The 20,510-nt window shown below is 45.1% G+C and overlaps 2 protein-coding genes across 2 annotated transcripts; one reads left to right on the forward strand and one right to left on the reverse strand.

Annotated features, from left to right (window-relative positions):
* Positions 1-7,087: 7,087 nt before the first annotated feature.
* Positions 7,088-13,471, forward strand: LOC127080112 (uncharacterized). Its single transcript, XM_051020439.1, has 4 exons — positions 7,088-7,166; positions 11,333-12,298; positions 12,375-13,310; positions 13,425-13,471. The coding sequence occupies exons 1-4, from the start codon at positions 7,088-7,090 to the stop codon at positions 13,469-13,471; spliced, it is 2,028 nt and encodes a 675-aa protein (XP_050876396.1).
* A 420-nt stretch (positions 13,472-13,891) lies between these two features.
* LOC127080113 (uncharacterized) lies at positions 13,892-19,492 on the reverse strand. Its single transcript, XM_051020440.1, has 2 exons — positions 15,033-19,492; positions 13,892-14,393 (listed from the first exon to the last, which is right to left on the reverse strand). The coding sequence occupies exons 1-2, from the start codon at positions 19,490-19,492 to the stop codon at positions 13,892-13,894; spliced, it is 4,962 nt and encodes a 1,653-aa protein (XP_050876397.1).
* Positions 19,493-20,510: the final 1,018 nt, after the last annotated feature.

Here is a 20,510-nt window from a genome sequence, read left to right on the forward strand (position 1 = left end):
GATTTCGAAATCTCATGCCTAAGTATTCTCTTAGTTCAATGAGAAAAACAGAGATCCGTAGTTCATGGTAGAAAATAATTGCTTGTTGGTTGATTTTATTTAACGATATAAAGGTCGCATTCTAGCAGTTAAACGTTGTTTGTTTGCTCGCGCATGAGAGACTTAAATGTTCGTTTGTATTGTGATAGAAGGAATATCCCATGTTCGTTTGTAAAAACAATTTGATTGACGTTTAACCTAAGGCGAAAATAGAGTTTGATGTGTTAAGATTGTCTTTAGTCTGAAGACGAGTCTTCGGACAGGAAGTTCTACAGCAGTGTCTAAACATTTGGGAAGAGAAGGTCTACACCCACTCATCCTTTTTCTTCTAAATTTTTATAAAAGATGTGCGGCGAATTAAGTCAAGGTTCATTAACAGAAGACGAACATTAACGCAAGGAGGTCTACAGTAATGCCCAAATAATCAGAGAGAGAGGATCTAAACCTACTCAATCTTTTTCTTCTGTAAAAGAACCAACTTGATTGAGTTGATTATCATGTTTTAATACGAAAGACGGGGTTTTGAACATGGAGTTCTATAGTAGTGTTCAAACACTCAGGGGAGAGAGAAAGTTTACATCCTCTCAATCCTTTTTCATCCGAATTTTTGTTGTGAAAGGATTTTGAAGAAAAAAAAGGGACAACTTAACTTTGAATCAAGTGTTCAAAGTTGATTAACTTTTGAACGTTGATATTTGAGCTTAAGTCAGGAATTAACGAAGATAACAAAATAATCAAATAAAAAGTGATAAAAATAAGCAAGCAATACAACCCGAGGGTGAGTATACATATTGCCAAATGGGAATAATATGGTAAGTAAAAGAGATTTGCAAATTAACCAAATTTTGAGAATCTTTAACCACACAATCAAATAAATTACCACATAATTAATCAATTAAGATCAATTAAATATTCTAATTAAAATTAATTAGCTAGAATATTTAGAAAAAATGATGTAGTCAAATATACCAATTAAGTGTGGTCAAATGTAATCAAATTGATTGAATTTAGATAGTAAAATCAATTAACCAAAATAGTATTTGTGAGTGACGGTGAGGATAAAATTCTGCAGAGTGAGTTTATGATGATAGCTGTTGATGATGAGTGAAAATGGAGGAGTTAAAATAGGTGAGGATTGGAGGGAATGTTATTTAAACAGATAGGGTTGATTGAATTAACATCGTAGGATAGTGAACCTCATGAGAGATTAAGGAAGGGTTAGGATTGAGTCTCAATGAAGCCGCTACAATTTGTGTTTGTTTAAGGCAATTATGAGAATTCGAATGTGCAATGTGTGTTACTTCAAATGCACTGGAACTCCTCATTCCTCATCATAATAAGCAATATAGATTGGATCTGAATTGGCTGTGATAAAGATGCATCTTTTCTCCTCCACTTCACTTGTTTTTTGAAGCAAGATTGTTTAAAGTATCAAGAGGAACAACAATACTTTCAAATTTTGCAGACTTTGATCTTCCATAATGAGCAATCTTCATTTTTCTATGAGCATGCTGCAATGCCATTTGTTCTCTCCTCAAACCAGCGATACTTCCTGGTGAATCAGTGATCAAACTTGAAGAGTGACTCAAGAATGATTCAGTAGAGTTACCACACGACCCTTCTTTGAAACTCTTGGGCTTTTTAAAAGTTGAAGTTTTTTCCTCAATTTTTGAAGATGAAGCTTTTTTATTATGTTGTACCAACTGTTTCAATGTATAATATGAGGCTTGTTCGAAAAAAAAAGAAGTATACTAGGAGGCAACTTTGCCAATAAATATTAATTCTAATTTCCTTATTCATCTTTATTTTTTCTGCTGTAGTTAACATTAGAAATTAGGAAGATTTGTTTTATTTATTTTTTTCATATTAAAAGTTAATTAAAACAAAGTAAATTTAAAATTTGAAATACAAGTTCATATATCGAAAATGTAAGTTTAATTAACTTTTGATATAAGATGGTAAGGAAAATAAAAATGCAAAAATATAAACAATGCAAATGAACTTTGAAACAAATGTAAATGAATTAGCAACAAAAGTTATAAGTTAAACTTTGACTTTTGACTCTTATTCCAAAATATGCTGATGAATGACAATGATACAGAGAATAAAAATGCAAATAATAATACAATGAAATAAATAATAGAATGTATGATCAAATGAAATGATTATGCCATGCGGGTGTAGATGAAAAAATTCAATGTAAAATTTAGGGTATGATAGGTTTCTATAAAATAATCAAGGATTTTTTTTTTAAATTACATTGTTTGCACAGAATATTAAAATACACTATTTAAACAAATTTAGATTTTGACGATAGATTATTGGAGAATAACAAAAAATTTCAAAATTCTTAGAGAATAACAAATATTTGTTGTTATTCAGATTTATTTGTATATCCTTTGTGCGCATTCTTTTCAAGTTTAATGGATTGCATGCATCCAATTATAATAAGTAATATATTTTAACCATGAGATTTTTTTTGCACTTGCACAACTTCATTGATTTTGCGACCATTAGTGTTATGGGTTGTGAAAAATCAAGAAAAAGACCCAGTATCCGCCCCCCTTTCTGATGTATATCATACCCTTCAGGTGCGACATGATAAGAAGATGGGAGTAATGCTCTGTCGTATTTCGCTGCTATATTCATGGCTTACTTCTCATTTATACAAGGATGTTTATATGATCAAAATCATGAATAGTCAAGACTGGTCTTAGAAGTTAGTGTCTCTCACCGAGAAGTCTATTTTGTGGTATTCCAGAAAGCTCAATATATAGGAGATAACCTTCAGTTGTGGGAACTTTCCTAATGTTCCTCTCATTGGTTCAAAAGGATGGATTAACTACAATCATGTATTAGCTCTGAGGTAATTAGGTTATCCAATTTTGGAAAAACCATTTAATGAACCCTTAGAAGGGTTTGTGTTACATGACTTAGGTGCCAATGACCCGGATATGCTCTGAAGGATTATCATAAGAATGGAAGAGAACTAGGTAAAAAGAATATGGTGGCCAAAGAACCCTGTCGTACCCCAAAATTTGCCCTCTCCTTTTCATCTTTTCACTTAATCCTTGACTTGAGATTCAATTGCCCACTTTCATGTTTCATTCATATGCATTCATTCCTATTGATATTTGTTAATATATAGATTCAAAGTTCAGTGCCTTGCAAGGCTAGGGTTTGTGCATGAGCCAAACTCCTAGAATATGATTTGCCTTTTCATCTGGTCAGGTTGGGAGTGAAGCCCTAATTTGTTTGATCTTTAAGATGTGGATTCAATAAGACCTCACTATGGCTCCTCGGGACTTTCAAACCGTAACTTCTTGATTTTATGGTTATGAGACCTTGAGGATACTCTTTGGGCCTTGCCTGGTTATCTAAACCCGAGTTGGGACATCAGACATTGAGACTTGCTTGTGGAGCAGCATACTTGATTCAAAGGCCTTGATTAAAGAACATGCTTCATGAAACCCTAATCAGTGAAGGTATGATCATATTCTGCCATGTGGCTCGATTTATTACCCTATGCTTGGTAGAAACCCTAATTCATTGGGGAAGGGTGCTTGACTATCATATCATGCATCATCCATCATCTGCATGCCTACATGTTTGATGTTTCATATGATTCAAACATTGCCTATGCCTTTGATTTAAGTCTTTTGATGTTGGCAGAAACACTGGCCCATGTGTCTTGATTCATTGTGGATTAAATAGTCACTCTTGTTTCATGTGAATTGTGCCCTGATTGCATTGCATGTGAAAACCCTGATTCATGCCTCATAGTTGATTTTGGTCAACTATTAACTTTTTGGTCAAACTATTAACTTTTTGGTCAAACTAGTTGACCAAAGTCAACCATCCATTTCTAAACCCTTTGACATTAATTCATCAACCATTGATCTTTCTTCCCATCTTAATCTTTCTTCAATCAACTTTCAAGTGTTAATTAAAAGTCCATTTTAAAAGTGGTTATAACAATTTTCAAATCACTTTTAATAGCTTTATTTAACCATCCATAATCCTCAATTTTTAAAATACTTCTAACATTCCATTTTAAATTATATTTTAATTCAATTTAGAATCACATTTCGGTTTTCAATCTTTTTTTTCCATTCAAGCTTTCAAAGTTCAAACTTAATATCACTTTTCAAAACTTTTTTTTGAAACCATTTCAAAGGTAACTTAACCTATTCAATCTATTCTAAGGTAACTTGCAATTAACTACTCCATTAATATTTTAAAACCTGTACTAATATTTGAAATCCTATTCCAAACTTTTTCAACATTTGAGCTCATTGAAAACCATAACCATTTGAACTTAATCTCTTCTTTATTAAGTTTCTTTCTAACTCATTTCAAATTAAGTGATACAATTTAAGACAATTCAATACACTCTCAATCCACCTATATCCAAACTTTCCATTTCAAAAACACCATCCATTAAACCAAGCATTTCATAAATCATTCAAACTCCAACATTGTACTCAATTGTTCAACTTAACATTTTTCAAAGTACAAACATACATTTACCATTTAAATTCCAATCGTTTACATCCACATTACAATATACCATTCACAAAACCTACAATTGCTACACATCTCATTCTTCAAAACCAATGAATGAAAGCATAGCAGGAAAACCAATTAATATCACCCTGCAGCATAATCCATAGCTCACACACGCAACCTGCATAGTACAACTTCAGTAACTCATAACTTTTCAATTTCTACTGACCATAAACATGTTCACTGCATAATTAAGTTTCATAACAAACACTAACACAAATAATTCTAGCTCAGTTCATTGCCTATAACTAACTTATAACTAACTTAATTCATTGTAACAGAACATGACAACTGGATCACTACCAACAGAATTCACATCATTTTTATTACACATTTCATTTTTATTACATGGTTCTTTGATGGTATACCTACTTCACCACATACGTTTTCATGTTAAAAAATCCTTAACATGCTGCTGTTATTCCATTTCATTTCATATCCTCTTTCAACTTATTTTACATATAATGCAGTATAATATGAGAAACATTTGAAACTGACACTATAATATGAGAAACATTTGAAAATGTGAGATAGAGCTTAATGCGACAAGCATTTTTTACATTTTAAATTTTATATTAAATGTTTGATTTTTATTAGCTATGTACTAAATTTTATATTAAATATTTGATTTTTTACATTTTTCCAAAAGAATCTAAATTTTGAATTAAAGTTGATTTTTATTATTTATATCATGATGTACTCTTACAAATACGGTAAGAAAAGTGTTGTTAATCCAAATGTTTTTATATAGGTAAAAATATGTATTGTCGATTCAAATATTTTTATAAATAGGATTATTGTTATAAACACGAACAATTTTACTATTGATTAAAATGTTTTTATAAATAATGTCAAAACAAAAATAATATTTAGGCTTAAATAGTTTTTTGCCCATGTAAGTGCTAATTGGAAGTTTCGACGTCGAACCTGATTCAATGAGCAAAAGAAAAGAAAATATCTTTGAAGATGTTTTGGACTTCGACATAAAACATATTGTTTGAAAAATCCAGTCGAACTGATCCTTGCGTAAGAGGGAAATGTTGTATGAGACTTAGAAATATTTCTAAGTTTAAAGTGGTAATTCGACGAAGGCAACATTAAGGTTGCGTTCGACAGAGATGCTTGAATTTGAATAAAAGAAGGATAATTGTATTTTTTCCTTATCCAGTTTCAAGAAAAGACGCGTGGAACGTTATGATGAATTGAAGATATGTTGAGCACGACGTGTCATTGTCTGGGAGAAAAACTGTTGGTAGTTATTTCAACTTAGTATATATAGGGGTCTTAGTGTTAGGATTTATGGGTGTTCAATTGTTGTACAAATACTTAAAATTACTCAAAGTATCTTGTGTATTGAGAAAAGAGTGTCATTGAGAATGTACGTTTGATAACACCATTTTTACATTTCAATTGAAGTTTATTTATACTTTTCCAGAATTTATCTTCCATTGCAAGTTATTTTCAAGCACCTTTATTATACTTTCCTTTATATTCCATAATTTATCTCTTTAAAAAACCTTTTAAACGAACAATTTTCAAACATGAATGTTGTCGAAGTGTTCATCATTTTCCAAATATAATTTCAACAATAGCACATGTCCTAGAATCAATCTGGTCGATCCTGTGAGTAACCAAAGTATCTTTGATTTAGAAGACCAGCGGTTGTTTACCAATTTTCACGGTAAACAAATTGGCACGCCCAGTGGGATTGCGCTAGTGTTTGAAACAATTTTCTTTTTGAAAATCTTTATTAGTTCTTCATTTTGATATCTCTCTTTATAACTTCGTTGCATGTTATTGAGAAGTGGTAAAGTAGCCACGACCAACGAAGACAGGCCAATGAGAAGATACACGAGGAGAATGGTGAATCCAAATCCACCAAATAACCAAAATCCTCCAAATAATAATGGAGAACCACCCCTTGCATCTGCGACAGGGGGAACTACGGTCGCAGCGTCTGCTTCGAAACCTGTACCATCAACGACAAATTCGACGCATGTGCAGTCAATTGCCAAAGGTGGACCTATTTTATCTTATGTGGGGCCACAGGGCCCACTAGTAACTCCCTTAGGGGCGCAGGGTCCACTGGTGACCCCCCTCCAAGGGGAAATCAATTTTCCAGGCCCTATGTGATTGGGTTTTCGATGCCTTTAAATGGTCACGAAGAGCCATTTGGCATGCCAACTTCGATGATGGAAATTTACATAACTCAACGTCAATGTATACTAACCCATTAGTGAATGCAAATTCGTTATTACAAGGGTCTAGGTCTGGTGTTAACAACTGGTGCCGAAGCCAACCCTTAGGGATGAGTTTTCATACCCAGATGTCCAATTTGACCAATAATTCTGTAGCAGTATTGAGGCAGAAAATGGACGAAAGTAACCATGAAATGTTCCAGATGTTGGCCCAAACAACGGGTATAATATTTAACCCTTTGATCCAAAACACTACCCAATCGAACTAACAAATGGTGGCGCAAATGACGCACATCGCTGATTTCTTTAGTGTGCCGCAACCTCCTCGACACCCTGAAAGGGAATGGATACGAGAAAATCAAGGTTAGTCGTCGAGGAGGACCTTACCGTTAACCAACTCCCATGAAACGCACCATAAGAAAATGTGGTGAATCATGGAGTAAGAGTCGAACCACCTAGGGTCGAAACCCTGAGAGTCGAACCCCATAGGACTGAGCAACAAATCCCAAGGGAAAGAGAATCAGGGGTAGTAATGGTAAATAGGAACCAAAATGTTGACGAAGTCGTACAACAAATTTGATGTGATGATATGGCAACAGACAATAACCTAGCAGCCATGGTCGAAAGAATCATAACACGAAATGGGGTAAATGTTGGTCTCCATAGGCAAAATTACACATGACCTTTATCGGAGTATGTTCTGTAATCAGAATTACTCGCTAGATAGAAAGTCCTTAAGTTCACTAAGTTCTTTGGGGACACCGGTGAGTCCATTGTCGAACACATGGCCAGATACCTAATAGAGGCGGGGGAAATTGCAAATAATGAGAATCTTAGGATAAAATATTTCCCAAGTTCCCTTACGAAGAATGCCTTCACATGGTTCACCATATTACTAGCGAATTCTATTGATACTTGGACTCGTTTGGAGAAATTGTTCCATGAGCAATTCTACATGGGACAATCGAAGATAAGTCTGAAAGAATTGGCCAGCATCAAACAAAAATTCACTGAGCCAATAGATGATTACCTAAATAGGTTTTATTTTTGTAAGGCAAGATGTTTTACACAAGTGCCTTAGCATGAGTTGGTCGAAATGGCCACTAGTGGCCTTGATTATTCTGTTAGGAAGAAATTAATACCTGAGAGGTATGGCCCAGTTGGCTGATAGAGTTTGACAGGTAGAATGCTTAAAGGCTTAGAAAGCCAGAGCAAACAAAAATAACAGGAAAGATAGAATAACTTATATCGAATTAGTTGATGACGAAGCTGAAACGTATGGTGATCCGGTGGATTTCGACAAAATCGAAATTGACCTTGATGAACTAAAGCAAGGAACACCTTACTCTTGCAAAGTCTTAGCACCTTCGAATGGGAAGAATCCAGTCGAACCAGAAAAGAATGATAGGTTTCCTAAGAAAACTTATACCTTCGACGTCACCAAATGTGACGAAATCTTCGACTTACTTGTTAAAGATGGCCAGATGATAGTGCCTCCTTGCGCTAAAATACCTCCTCTAGAACAAAGAAAAAAGAGGGGTTTTTGTAAATATCATAATTTTTTGGTCCATAAAACTTCACAATATTTTCTTTTCAGGGATCTTGTGCAAAATACTATTAGAGATGGAAGGCTCAAATTCGGAGACAAGTCGAAGTCTTCAATGAGGATTGATTCAGATCCTCTCCAAATCTTTGATGCTCACTACACTGAGCCATCCATGGTCAATATGGTAGAGGTATGCTAAGGTTGTGGAAAGAATGTTGAGATGGTCGAAGTTGCTGATGGATTCAACCAGTAAGTTGTTGAAGGCTTCGACAAGGAAACCACTGAGGGTTTTGTTCAGCGAGTCACTGAAGGCTTTAACAAAGGGATCGCTGAGGATCCCAGTCAAAAGATCCCAACAACTGAAACGACTGAGGGTTTCAACAAAGAGGTTACTGAGGATCTTAACCAAGAAACTGATGAAGGTTTCACAACGGATGAAACTACTAAAAGTTTCATACAGATAAACATGACTGAGGCCACTAAGGGCCTTAGGGGTTAACATGGTTGAAATGACCCATAAGACTGCAATGGAGGTGGATGAAGAAAGCCTCATACAAGAGGAATATAACAAACTGGCCTACCCCAAGCAAGAGGAAAGCTTGGTCGAATTCTTCCACAGATGCCATAGGAAGAGATCTAAGGTGATGTTGTGCCCAAGGTGCAGTTCAGGTTTTGATAGGAAAGCTGCAGAAAACCTTGAAGGAGTTCGATTGGCCAAGAAGGGGAGGAACTGGAGAGACCCCAGAAATAACTAAGCTTTTGATGGCAGAAGGGATCCTAGAAGGGGAGACCAAGAAGGCCTAACTCTTCAGGAAAATAGGCCTCCAACCTTCAAACCCACTGTTGATGGCCATAAGGGTAGGTGGGTGAAACCGATCGAAAGAAGTGGATAAGGCCATCAGAAATGTCAAAACATTGAAGCCGAAATGGAGTCCTCAATATCATACCGTAAGGAGTTTCACGCCTCGAAGCAGTTAGTCTATCGCTCCAAAAATTACAAGGGGAAGAACCCGATGTCAAGGTCCCAGTGGAGGAGGCAACAAAAGAAAAGAAAAGCTGGAGGGAAGTTGCAGAATAGGCGAAGCCTGAGTCAAGTAACAATGTACCATTGAAGTCGGAGAAGAAGGAAGAAAGAAATCCCGTCGAAAGGAAGTTGTTTTCCCCTCAGAAGAAAGTATCTATAGAGAAGTCTAATCATGAAGATGACATGATGATAGATGATTTCGATTCAGATTCAGAGGCATCATTAGACATCGCTTGCAATGTGGTATCCGTATTAACCAGAGAATATGATCAAGTTATGGAGGTAGAAGAGCCAGAGGATTTGACTGAAATGGAAATGGATAGGAACAAGCCTGTTTGTTATTATATAATGAATAATGGATGTGTAGAATAACAAAATGCCTTTTTGAAAGTCCGGATGAATAAATGAAAAGTCATTTTCATCTATTTATCAGAGGTAAAGTAGGAAATGTGGGAGTAAACAAGATCCTAATTGATCTCACCTGATCAGGAGGGCCTTCCAAGGTCTTGGTGAATGGGCCGGAGAATGAAATGAGAGGGGGGTGTACCTGCAAGGTGCTCCAATGCTTAAGTCAGAAAAGGTACAGAATGAGGTTATCAGAGTGTGAGTTAGAATACCTGCCCCTTTGCCATGAAAGGGGTATTTATAGTGAGCCCCCAGCGCTGGGCCAAGGCTCCTAATGGGCTGGATTAGCTAGGCCCAAGGAGGAGCTGCCAGGGGACGCGTAAGAAGCGTTAAGACCTAGACCAAGGTCTGCCCCCTGGTCCAACTGCCCCTATCCCTAAGGAGACAATATAGGGGAGTTGGGTGACGTGGTGAGTGAGATGCCGTTATGGCTCTGCCCGACACAACTTAGGTGTCCGCGACGTGGGTTGACGGTGAGTGGATGGAGGTCGTATGAGGAGGGCCCGCTCGTTGTCCGACACGTGTTTAAGGGGCCGGGGAGACGTTCGTCGGGCGGACGGTCGTCCACCTGACGTGTCCTCGTGGTCGTGTGGACTTGGCCGTTTGGACGTGGGCTTGGCGAGCACTGGGCCGTGCCGTGCCTAGGGTCATGGCCCAGTCCAGAACAGGAGCCCCCCAAGTCGAGTCTCTGAGCCAGAGAGATGACTTATGTTTCAACTAAGGGTTCCCCGAGACGATGGGGAAGCTTGAGCGTTAGACAGGTGAGGTCGTAACAGACCTATTCATGACCGACCCCTTCTTCGGGAATGCCGGGGACGGAGGTGATCGGTTGGTCTGCACCTTCCTTGTAGTAAACGTGGGTATGACGCGGGGAGGTGGCGTCTTGGTGAGTCGAGGAGACGGATAGGTGCTCGGGTCGTTTCAGCTTCTTATCTTTGATAGACGTGTCTCAGAATTAGTGGGGTCGCTTCGTTTCGTGTGCAAAGACGGCGTAGGCAGGCTAGGCAATGATGACCTAGCGTGTTGGTCCACGTGCCAAGCCCTATAAAAAAGGGGTTGAGTGACTTCATTTCCACTTTTTTCGCTCACACGTTCACCGGAGTTCTCCGCATTCTCTCTCGTTTGCTCGCTCTACCGACTGGACCGCCGTCTCCGCCCGCCCTCCTATCTGAACCACCGTACCCCTTTCAACTCAACTATGTCAGGTATGATTTTCCACTGTGACCCACTGTTTTTCCTTGTTGTTTTCTGTCAAACGCATGCTATTTTTGTAGAAATGTGGTTAGGTTTAACTTAGGAACAGTGTAGTGGACTGTAGGTGTATGTTAGATGGTAGAAAATAGGGTTGGGATCCTACTGTACCGGGCATAAATTTCATATGTCGGGCAATACTTGCATAGGCTGTATGAAGTTTATGCCCGGTCTCCATAGAATGCGCGCGTCACCGAGTTGAGCACGGTTAGTGTCCGTCGCCGCTACGCCCTTTCACTTGACCTGCGGTGGAAGGGTGGATTTGATACGACGTCGAATTCACTCTTTCTGTCTGCGTTTCAGGTGCTACCGGGCGCTTACGACCGAGGAGGGAAGATTCTGGGTCCTCCACCGAAGACGCGACAATCGCTCGTCTCCCTGTCGGGGATGGGAGTGTCCGAGATGGTACCGAACACGCCTCCTCTTCCGGGCAGGTCGACTTCTCATGGGTTGCGGACGAGCCCTTGGAGGAGGAATCAGACTTCTGTGACGAGGCCGTCATTGCCTACGCTATGGTCGAGACCATAAGCCGGGAGGATCCACCGAACTGGTATTGCTGCGCCCCCAAGGAAGAAGACCGCATTTGCCATCATTTCCCGGGGAAGCAGTTCACCATGTATGAATTTGCTTTCCGTGAGGCGGGGATTAGACTGCCCTTCAACTCCTTCCAGATGTCGGTCTTCAAGTGGCTTCGGCTGGCGCCGTCCCAACTACATCCTAATGCTCTCGCATTTATGCGGGCATTCGAGTTGGTTTGCCAGTTCCTCGGCATTGGTTGCACCCGGGCTCTCTTCTTCCACGTTTTCCATCTCCAGAGGTCCGGTTCCCGTGGTCGCCACAGTTGGGTTTCTTTCAAGCAGCCCGTGCGTCTGTTCAAGACGTACGAGGATTCTGTTCGCCATTTCAAAAACCGGTGGTACGTGGTGATGCCGATTACCCGGGCTGCCCTTCACTCTCTATACTACTATCAACGGACACCCAATGGGGAGGAGACGCTGATGTCGAAGATACCGCTGAGGTGGCAGCGCGATCATTTCGATCTCTCCACGGCGCATTACCGAGTCAAGTATGCGATGCTCGGCGAGGAGGATAGGCTCGCGTACAAGAAGCTGGTCGATTACGTGCAGAGCTTCAGCTTGGGGTTCTGGGCGAATCGACAGGGCGTGCCCTACCTGGATGAGGCCGGGGAACTAATCACCGAGGCGCGTTATATCAATACGAAGGCTCTGCTCGAGTGTGATACCGAGGAGGAAGCTCTGGCGTTATTGAGTAGGCAGACTTTGTTAAGCTTTTTATTTCTGTTTATGACTTCGCTCGCTAATGTTGGTGTGTAATTTATTTGCAGGTGCCATGCCCAATGCTCGTGATCGGGTGCTGAAGCTAGCGAATCAGGTCGGCGCTCCTGACCGGGTGCCCAAGAAGAAGAAGAAAACTGTGGCCCGTCCCTTGGAGACTGCTGGCGATGCCGGGGCTAGTCCCTCGCAGGCGGCGAGCGTGATTCCTTCCTCTCCTCCTCGATCTAACCCGATCAACATTCCTGATAGCAGTCCGTCGCCAGCGGCTTCTCCCCTCCATAAACGGAAGCGTCCGGCTGGGGCCCTTACCAGGTCGTCTCCAGGAAGTTCGCATGGACCGGGCAGCTATCTTCTACCTCCCTGCTATGTGGAACGGTCGTTCTTCAAGGCCGAGGAGTCGATTGCTGTGCCTGCGCCTGAGGCCAAGGCTATTCTGGACCAGGATGTTGCTGCCCGGAGGAAAGATCTGGCCAGGGATATTGCTGCTGTCATCCGGGTGATGGAGACGGCCATGGTTTTGACCGACACTTCGGTCTCCACCGCCTCGCTGGAGGATGCCCTTTTGCAGGTTCGGACGGAGAAGGAAAGACTATCTCAAGATCTGTCGGACTACAAAGAAGAGCATCAGCTGCAGGAAGGGCTGAGCCAGAAGCTGGAGGAGGTGGAAAAGGAGAGGGACCAGTTGAAGGCTGCTAAGGCGAGCTTGGAAGAGCAGGTGGTCGACCATCAGAAGCTGACCGAGGACAACGCTTGCCTACGGGCTCAGGTTGAGTCTCTCGAGGGAAAGGTCCGTCCTCTGGCAGATGAGACCGAGGAGGAACGCGCCCTTGGTTCGCGCGGTGAGCTGCTAGGGCATATTCGGACTCTCAACCAAGATCTCGTGGCCTGCTTCAAAGAGGGTTTCGACAATGCTGTCGAGCAGCTCGGGCTTCTGAACCCTGAGTTGGTGACAGTAGGGTCGGCCTATAACTGCTGCGTCCGGGACGGTGAGATTATCTGCCCGTTTGAAGCGGAGGAGGAGCTGGGGGGAGAAGAAGAAGAAGAGGATGAAGAGGTGCTCCGAGCGGAGTCTTAGTTTATTTGTTTTTCTTTGATTTCAGTTATCATGGCCTGCGTGCCTTATGTATTTGGCCTTCGGGCGTTGTAATATGGCCTTCGGGCGTACTTGGCTTCGGCCGCTCTTATCGTTTTTAATGCATGAATACTTACGTTATCATTCATTGTGCTCGTTTGTGTTTGATACTTGTTTGTATGAATTCGTACTCTGCTCGACTTTGATAATCTCCTCGGTTTAGGGAACCGACGAAGTGTCGGGCTTTGTGCCCGTGAGTATCGAGGCCCGGGTCCGTTGTTCGAACCCTGGTCCCGAGGCTTGGGCCCTCCCATCGCGAGCTGGGTGCCCTGCCAGTCCTGGTACTTCGACGTTGAGTCTTGGTCAAGATCCCAACCGTCGGGGAGGGTTGTGTTTGTCATGTGACCCCGGATTGTTCCCGGGTCTCGTGGTTCCTCCCTGGGGTTTTGGGGACGAAGAGCGTGGTCGTACCTGCCACGTCTCCCCGTGGTGTATTTAGCTGTAATATTGTCTAAGTTTTTCTGCGTTCCATGGTCGAGCGAGTTGTTCTCCTTGTAGGTTTTCCAGGTAATAGGCCCCGTTGCTCGTTTTGTCGCGGACGCGGTAAGGGCCTTCCCAGTTGGCCGCCAGTTTGCCCTCTCTCGGGTTTTTCTGGTTTCTTCTGAGGACCAGGGTGCCGACCTGGAACTCTCTTTTTATGACTTTCGCGTCATGGCGTAGTGCTATTTTCTGTTTGAGGGTCGTTTCCCTGAGAGCTGCTTCGGAACGTATCTCCTCGACTAGGTCGAGCTCGGCTCTAAGGGTTTCATCGTTCATTTCCTCGTCTAGGGGCTCCTCCGTCCTCCTCGTTGGCGCCCGTATCTCCACCGGGATGACTGCCTCGGTGCCGTAAGTTAGTCGGAACGGGGTTTCCCCGGTGGTAGAATGTGGTGTCGTGCGGTAGGCCCATAGCACGCTATGTAGCTCCTCGACCCATGCCCTCTTTGCCTCACCGAGTCTGCGTTTGAGGCCACGTAAGATTACCCTATTGGCCGCCTCTGCTTGCCCGTTCGTCTGCGGATGCTCGACAGACGTGAAATGCTGTGTGGTGCCCAGGCTGGCGATGAAGTCCTGGAATCCTCCGTCCGTGAATTGTGTCCCGTTGTCTGTGACAAGTGCCTGGGGTATACCGAACCGAGCGAGGATGTTGCGTTTGAAGAACCGGAGAATGTTCTGCGCGGTTATTTTAGCCAGTGCCTCCGCCTCGATCCATTTGGTGAAGTAATCCACCCCGACGATGAGGTATTTATTCTGATATGATCCGGTGACGAAGGGTCCGAGGATGTCCATGCCCCACCACGCGAAGGGCCATGGGGAAGACAGTGATTTGAGGTCGTTCGGGGGTGCGAGGTGCATGTCGGCATGTCGTTGGCATTTGTCACATCTTTTGACGTGCTCTTTCGAATCGTTTTGCATGGTCGGCCAGTAGTAGCCTGCTCGAAGGGCTTTTCGTGCGAGCGATCGCCCGCCGAGGTGTTGAGCGTTAATTCCCCGGTGTATCTCTCCAAGTATGTCGGGGACTTTCTCTTCCTCGACGCATTTGAGTAGTGGGATGGAGAATCCTCTCCGGTAGAGTTTGCCTTCGAGGAGTACGTACGAGCATGCGCGTCGTTTGACAGTGGTCGCCTCTTTCGGGTCAGCCGGGAGTTCGTCTCGCGTGAGGTAATTGTAGATGGGTGTCATCCAACAGTGGGCATCTCCAATAGCGTTGACCTCGAGTGGAGGCGGTAGTTTGTCGATGCTGGGCCGAGGGAGAATTTCTTGGATTACTGATTTATTCCCACCCTTTTTCCTCGTGCTGGCTAGTTTCGAGAGAACGTCTGCCCGTGTGTTGTGCTCGCGGGGTATGTGTTGAACTTCCCATTTTTCAAATCTATCAAGTTTTTCTTTGACGAGGGACAAGTACTCGAGGAGGTTGTCGTTCTTGGCTCGGTATTCTCCTCGCACTTGTGAGGCCACGAGCTGGGAGTCGGTGGATATTTTTACCTCTTTTGCTCCCAGGTCCTCGGCTAACCTCAGGCCTGCGAGGAAGGCTTCGTATTCGGCTTGGTTGTTTGATGTTGGGAACGCTAGCGCTAATGATACCTCTATCAGGATCCCTTCTTCATTTTCGAGGATGATCCCGGCCCCGCTGCCTGATGTGCTAGAGGCGCCATCGACGAAGATCGTCCATTTGTGGGCGCTTTCTGCTGGAGTCGGGCAGTGGGTCATCTCCGCGACGAAGTCGGCCAGTGCCTGAGCTTTCAAGGCTTTCCTACTTTCGTATTGTATGTCGAATTCGGAGAGTTCTAGTGACCATTTGAGCATCCTCCCGGCCATATCCGGGCGCCCGAGCAGCTGTTTGATTGGCTGGTCGGTCCTCACCTTTATCGTGTGTGCGAGGAAGTAATATCGTAGTCTCCTCGCTGTGTTGACGAGGGCCAGGGCGACCTTTTCGATTTGCTGATATCGGAGCTCGGGACCTTGGAGTGCTTTACTCGTAAAATAGATGGGCTTTTGTCCTTCGTCGGTTTCTCTTATTAGAACGGCGCTGACGGCCTCGGTTGCCACGGATAGGTATAAGTATAGGGTTTCCTTTTCTGATGGCCGTGATAAGACCGGGGGTTGGGACAGAACCTTCTTTAGATGGAGTAGCGCTTGCTCGCATTCGTCGGTCCAGTCGAAGGTAGCCTCTTTGCGAAGGAGTCTGAAGAATGGCAACGCGTGCTGGGCGGACTTGGCGATGAAACGGGAGAGTGAGGCGAGCACTCCATTGAGTGACTGGATCGATTTTTTGGTTTTCGGGGTCGGAAACTCCGAGAATGCCCGACATTTGTCGGGGTTGGCCTCGATCCCTCTTTCGGTGAGATAGAAACCGAGGAACTTGCCTGCCCGGACTCCGAATGTGCATTTTTCGGGGTTGAACCTCATTTTACACTGTCTCGCCTGCTCGAATACCTTCGCAAGGTGCCGAGCATGGGCTATCTCCTCGTGTGATTTGACGATCATGTCGTCCATGTACACTTCGAGCATGTCCCCTATTTCGTCCTTGAAGACTTTGTTCATCATGCGTTGGTATGTAGCGCCAGCGTTCTTGAGCCCGAACGGCATCACGTTGTAATAGTAATTGCCCGTTGGGGTCATGAACGCTGTGTGTTTCTTGTCTGCGGGCGACATAGGGATCTGGTTGTATCCACTATATGCGTCCATGAAGGACAAGAGTTTAAAACCTGCAGAGTTGTCAACGAGCGAGTCTATATTAGGGAGGGGGAAAGCATCTTTCGGGCAAGCCCTATTAAGATCAGTATAATCAACACACATACGCCATTTTCCATTATTTTTCTTAACGAGGACTACATTAGAGAGCCAGGTTGTGTACTGGGCTTCAGAAATAAAATTTGCCTCTAAGAGGTCTTTTACAGCTCGCTCGGCAGCCTCTGCCTTTTCGGGCGATTGCTTGCGTCTACGCTGTGCTATGGGCTTGGCTGCCTGGTCTAAAGCTAGCTTATGACACGCGATCTCGGGGTCCAGCCCGGGCATTTCTGCGGCATTCCACGCGAAGAGGTCGGAGTTCTCTTTGAGGCATGCTACTAGCTCTTCTCTTGTTTCCTCGGGTAGTCCCTTACCTATCTTCACCGTCTTTTCCGGATCGTCCCCAAGAGGAATGAGTTCGAACTCCCCGTCGGGAATTGGTCGGACCGGGTGTTCGAGAGAGGGTTCCTTGGGGAACCTCCCCTCTTCGGTCTCGTCCAGCCCGATGCGACAGTCGAGGTCGATGGCGTTGACTCCTCGGGCAGGATCCTCGGTCTTGAGTTTTTTGTTGTTGCAGTTGCTCTTCGTGCTGACTACGGCCTGTCCTTTTACTGCGGCGTCGTAGCATCGCCGGGCTGCTTCGATGTCTCCATGGACGGTGACCACGCGTCCCAATTTGGTGTAGTATTTCATCTTCAGGTGGACGGTGGATGGGACCGCGGTGAGTTCGGCCAGTGTCGGGCGTCCAAAGATGCAATTGTAGAGAGACGGACAGTCTACGACCAGGAATTGGATTTTGACTTCCCTGGCCGTTTCTTGTTCGCCGAAAGTGACGAGGAGCTCAACATATCCCCACGGTCTGGTTGTTGCTCCGTTGAATCCTTGGAGATCTGATCCGACGTAGGGGGCTAAGTTGGTCTTGTCTAGCTTCAGAGTCTTGAAGAGGTGGACGTACATGATATCCACTGAGCTGCCTTGGTCGACCAGGATGCGTCGTACGTCGAATTGGGCCATCTTTGCCCTTATCAATAGTGGGATGCCCGAGTTCGGGGATCCGCCCGGGAGTTCCTCCAGGAAGAAGGATATTGGGTTGGATTTTCCCCGGTATTTTGTCAATGTCGCTTTCTGCTCGGGGGCAGTCAGTAGGAGTTCGTCGAACTTACGTTTGACGGAGAGGGCCGCGGATTCCCCGTTAGTTCCTCCTCCTGATATCACCAGTGTGGTAGGGAAGTTTTCCCAGGGGCTGAGTGCAGTGATCCTGCCCTCGGGCAATGGTTCGGGGAGGAAGAAATCTTCCGGTCGTGACACGCAGAGGGCCACTGGATAGGGAGAGTTGTCAGGGGGTGTGTCTTCCCGGGGTCTCTTCTTCTCTGGCTCGTCGTGTCTGGGAGCTTCGTTCTTCCTCGTGTACTGCTTCAGGTGCCCCTCTTGGATTAAAATTTCTATCGCATCCTTCAGGTGGACGCAGTCTTCGGTCACGTGCCCGTGACTTCTGTGGAACCGGCAGTACTTTGATTTGTCGGTGTGGGGCTTTGGTGCAGACGGTTTTGGGAACCTGACCCTGCCCTGCTTAAATTCAGAGTTGATACATTCCGCGAGGATACGCTCTCGAGGAGCTGTCAGTAAGGTGTACTCGCTATATCTGCCCGCGGGGCCTCTTCCTTCCCGGAGCTCGCGAGGTCTTTCTTCTCTTCGTTTGTCTCCGTTGCGACGGGAAATGCTCGCGTCCTCGCGTTTCGAGTGGTCGGTCTCCCCAGCGTTACGTCCGCTGCGGGCATTGTGTGCCACCTGCTTTTCCTCGTATCTGATGTAGGCCTGGGCTTTATGCAGGAGCTCGTTTAAGGTGCGGGGAGGCTCGATCCCTACGGCTCTGCTAAGTTCACTGCCGGGCAGGAGGCCTCTCTCGAGGAGATACTTCTTCATGTGCTCGGTGGTATCTACCTCGACAGCTTCCTGGTTGAATCGCTCGATGTATGAGCGCAGTGTTTCGTTCTTCTTCTGCACTATGGCTTCAAGGGTCGCCTCAGTCTTGGGGTGACGACGGGAAGCTGTAAAGTGCCTGGTGAACATGGACCTCATGACTCTCCATGACGTAATGGACTCAGGGGCCAAGCTTTTGTACCAAGCCATGGCCCCTTTCCTGAGGGTCGTTGAGAACAGTCGGCATTTGAGGTGCCCGGTTATATCATTGCGGTAGTCGAGCATCGCGTTGACGTTGTCGACGTGATCGTCGGGATCGGTAGTCCCGTCGTACACAGCTAGATTTGGTGGTTTCTCCATGCCTTTGGGGAGCGGGGCTTCCATTATTGCCCGAGACAGGGGGCAATGCAAATCTTCCTCGTCGCTCCTTAGGGGAGACAGTTCGTTGTTGTCGGGGCTGCGTCCGCGCCTTGGTGATGTTCCCGCTCGACCACCGTCACGACGGGCGCGGGCCCTGCTGACGTGGGGTTCTGGAGAGCGACGTCCTCGCTTCTTCGTTGGCTCCGAACGTTGTTGCATCCTACTCACCGGCTGGGGTCGGGCCTCTCGTCGTTCGGCTTCGAGGGCCATGATTCGTTCGTGTTGCTGGTGGAGCATAGAACCGGCCTGATTGAGGGCATGCACCATGGCAATCATTACGGCGTCTCCTTCAACGGGAACGGGAATGGGATGAAATGTCTCTGCCCCTAAATTGCGGGCGTGAGAGGCATCCCCGTTGTTTTGGGGCTCTGGAGACGGGGTGGACGGATGACCGTCCCGAGCGTCCGTTTCATGGGATGGCGGGCCGTCGTTCATATTGTGGTCGACGAGGGGACGGCTGTGATCGCTATGTTGTTCTCCGGCCATGTTGGAAGGACAGAAATAAATGAGCTTTTGATCCTCGTTTGATGAAGATGGGGATAGCTGTTTCCCACAGACGGCGCCACTGATCTCACCTGATCAGGAGGGCCTTCCAAGGTCTTGGTGAATGGGCCGGAGAATGAAATGAGAGGGGGGTGTACCTGCAAGGTGCTCCAATGCTTAAGTCAGAAAAGGTACAGAATGAGGTTATCAGAGTGTGAGTTAGAATACCTGCCCCTTTGCCATGAAAGGGGTATTTATAGTGAGCCCCCAGCGCTGGGCCAAGGCTCCTAATGGGCTGGATTAGCTAGGCCCAAGGAGGAGCTGCCAGGGGACGCGTAAGAAGCGTTAAGACCTAGACCAAGGTCTGCCCCCTGGTCCAACTGCCCCTATCCCTAAGGAGACAATATAGGGGAGTTGGGTGACGTGGTGAGTGAGATGCCGTTATGGCTCTGCCCGACACAACTTAGGTGTCCGCGACGTGGGTTGACGGTGAGTGGATGGAGGTCGTATGAGGAGGGCCCGCTCGTTGTCCGACACGTGTTTAAGGGGCCGGGGAGACGTTCGTCGGGCGGACGGTCGTCCACCTGACGTGTCCTCGTGGTCGTGTGGACTTGGCCGTTTGGACGTGGGCTTGGCGAGCACTGGGCCGTGCCGTGCCTAGGGTCATGGCCCAGTCCAGAACACTAATCGATGTCAGAGCGATATTTAATCTGATGTTGCACTACATGTTGAAAAGGATTTGGAAAGATGATACATATACAAGGCCCTAAAACATGGTTCTATCGAACTATGAAGGGAAGGTTGGAACAACAATGGGGGTAATACAAATAGACCTCACAGTTGGCATTATAACAAGGCCTACAACTTCTCTATCCCATTGAAACCCATGGGTTAGGTGTAGGTAGAGGGAACATAATGCATTGTCTGCAAGTGAGAAGTCGAACCATGTAAGATTGCAAGGTGCAATGTGAGACAGGTTCTTGTCTAAGTTGCTTTTATCCGCCTGATTGACTTCAGCCAT

This window comes from Lathyrus oleraceus, chromosome 5 (genome assembly GCF_024323335.1).
Source record: "Lathyrus oleraceus cultivar Zhongwan6 chromosome 5, CAAS_Psat_ZW6_1.0, whole genome shotgun sequence".
NCBI classification, from domain to species: Eukaryota; Viridiplantae; Streptophyta; class Magnoliopsida; order Fabales; family Fabaceae; genus Lathyrus; species Lathyrus oleraceus.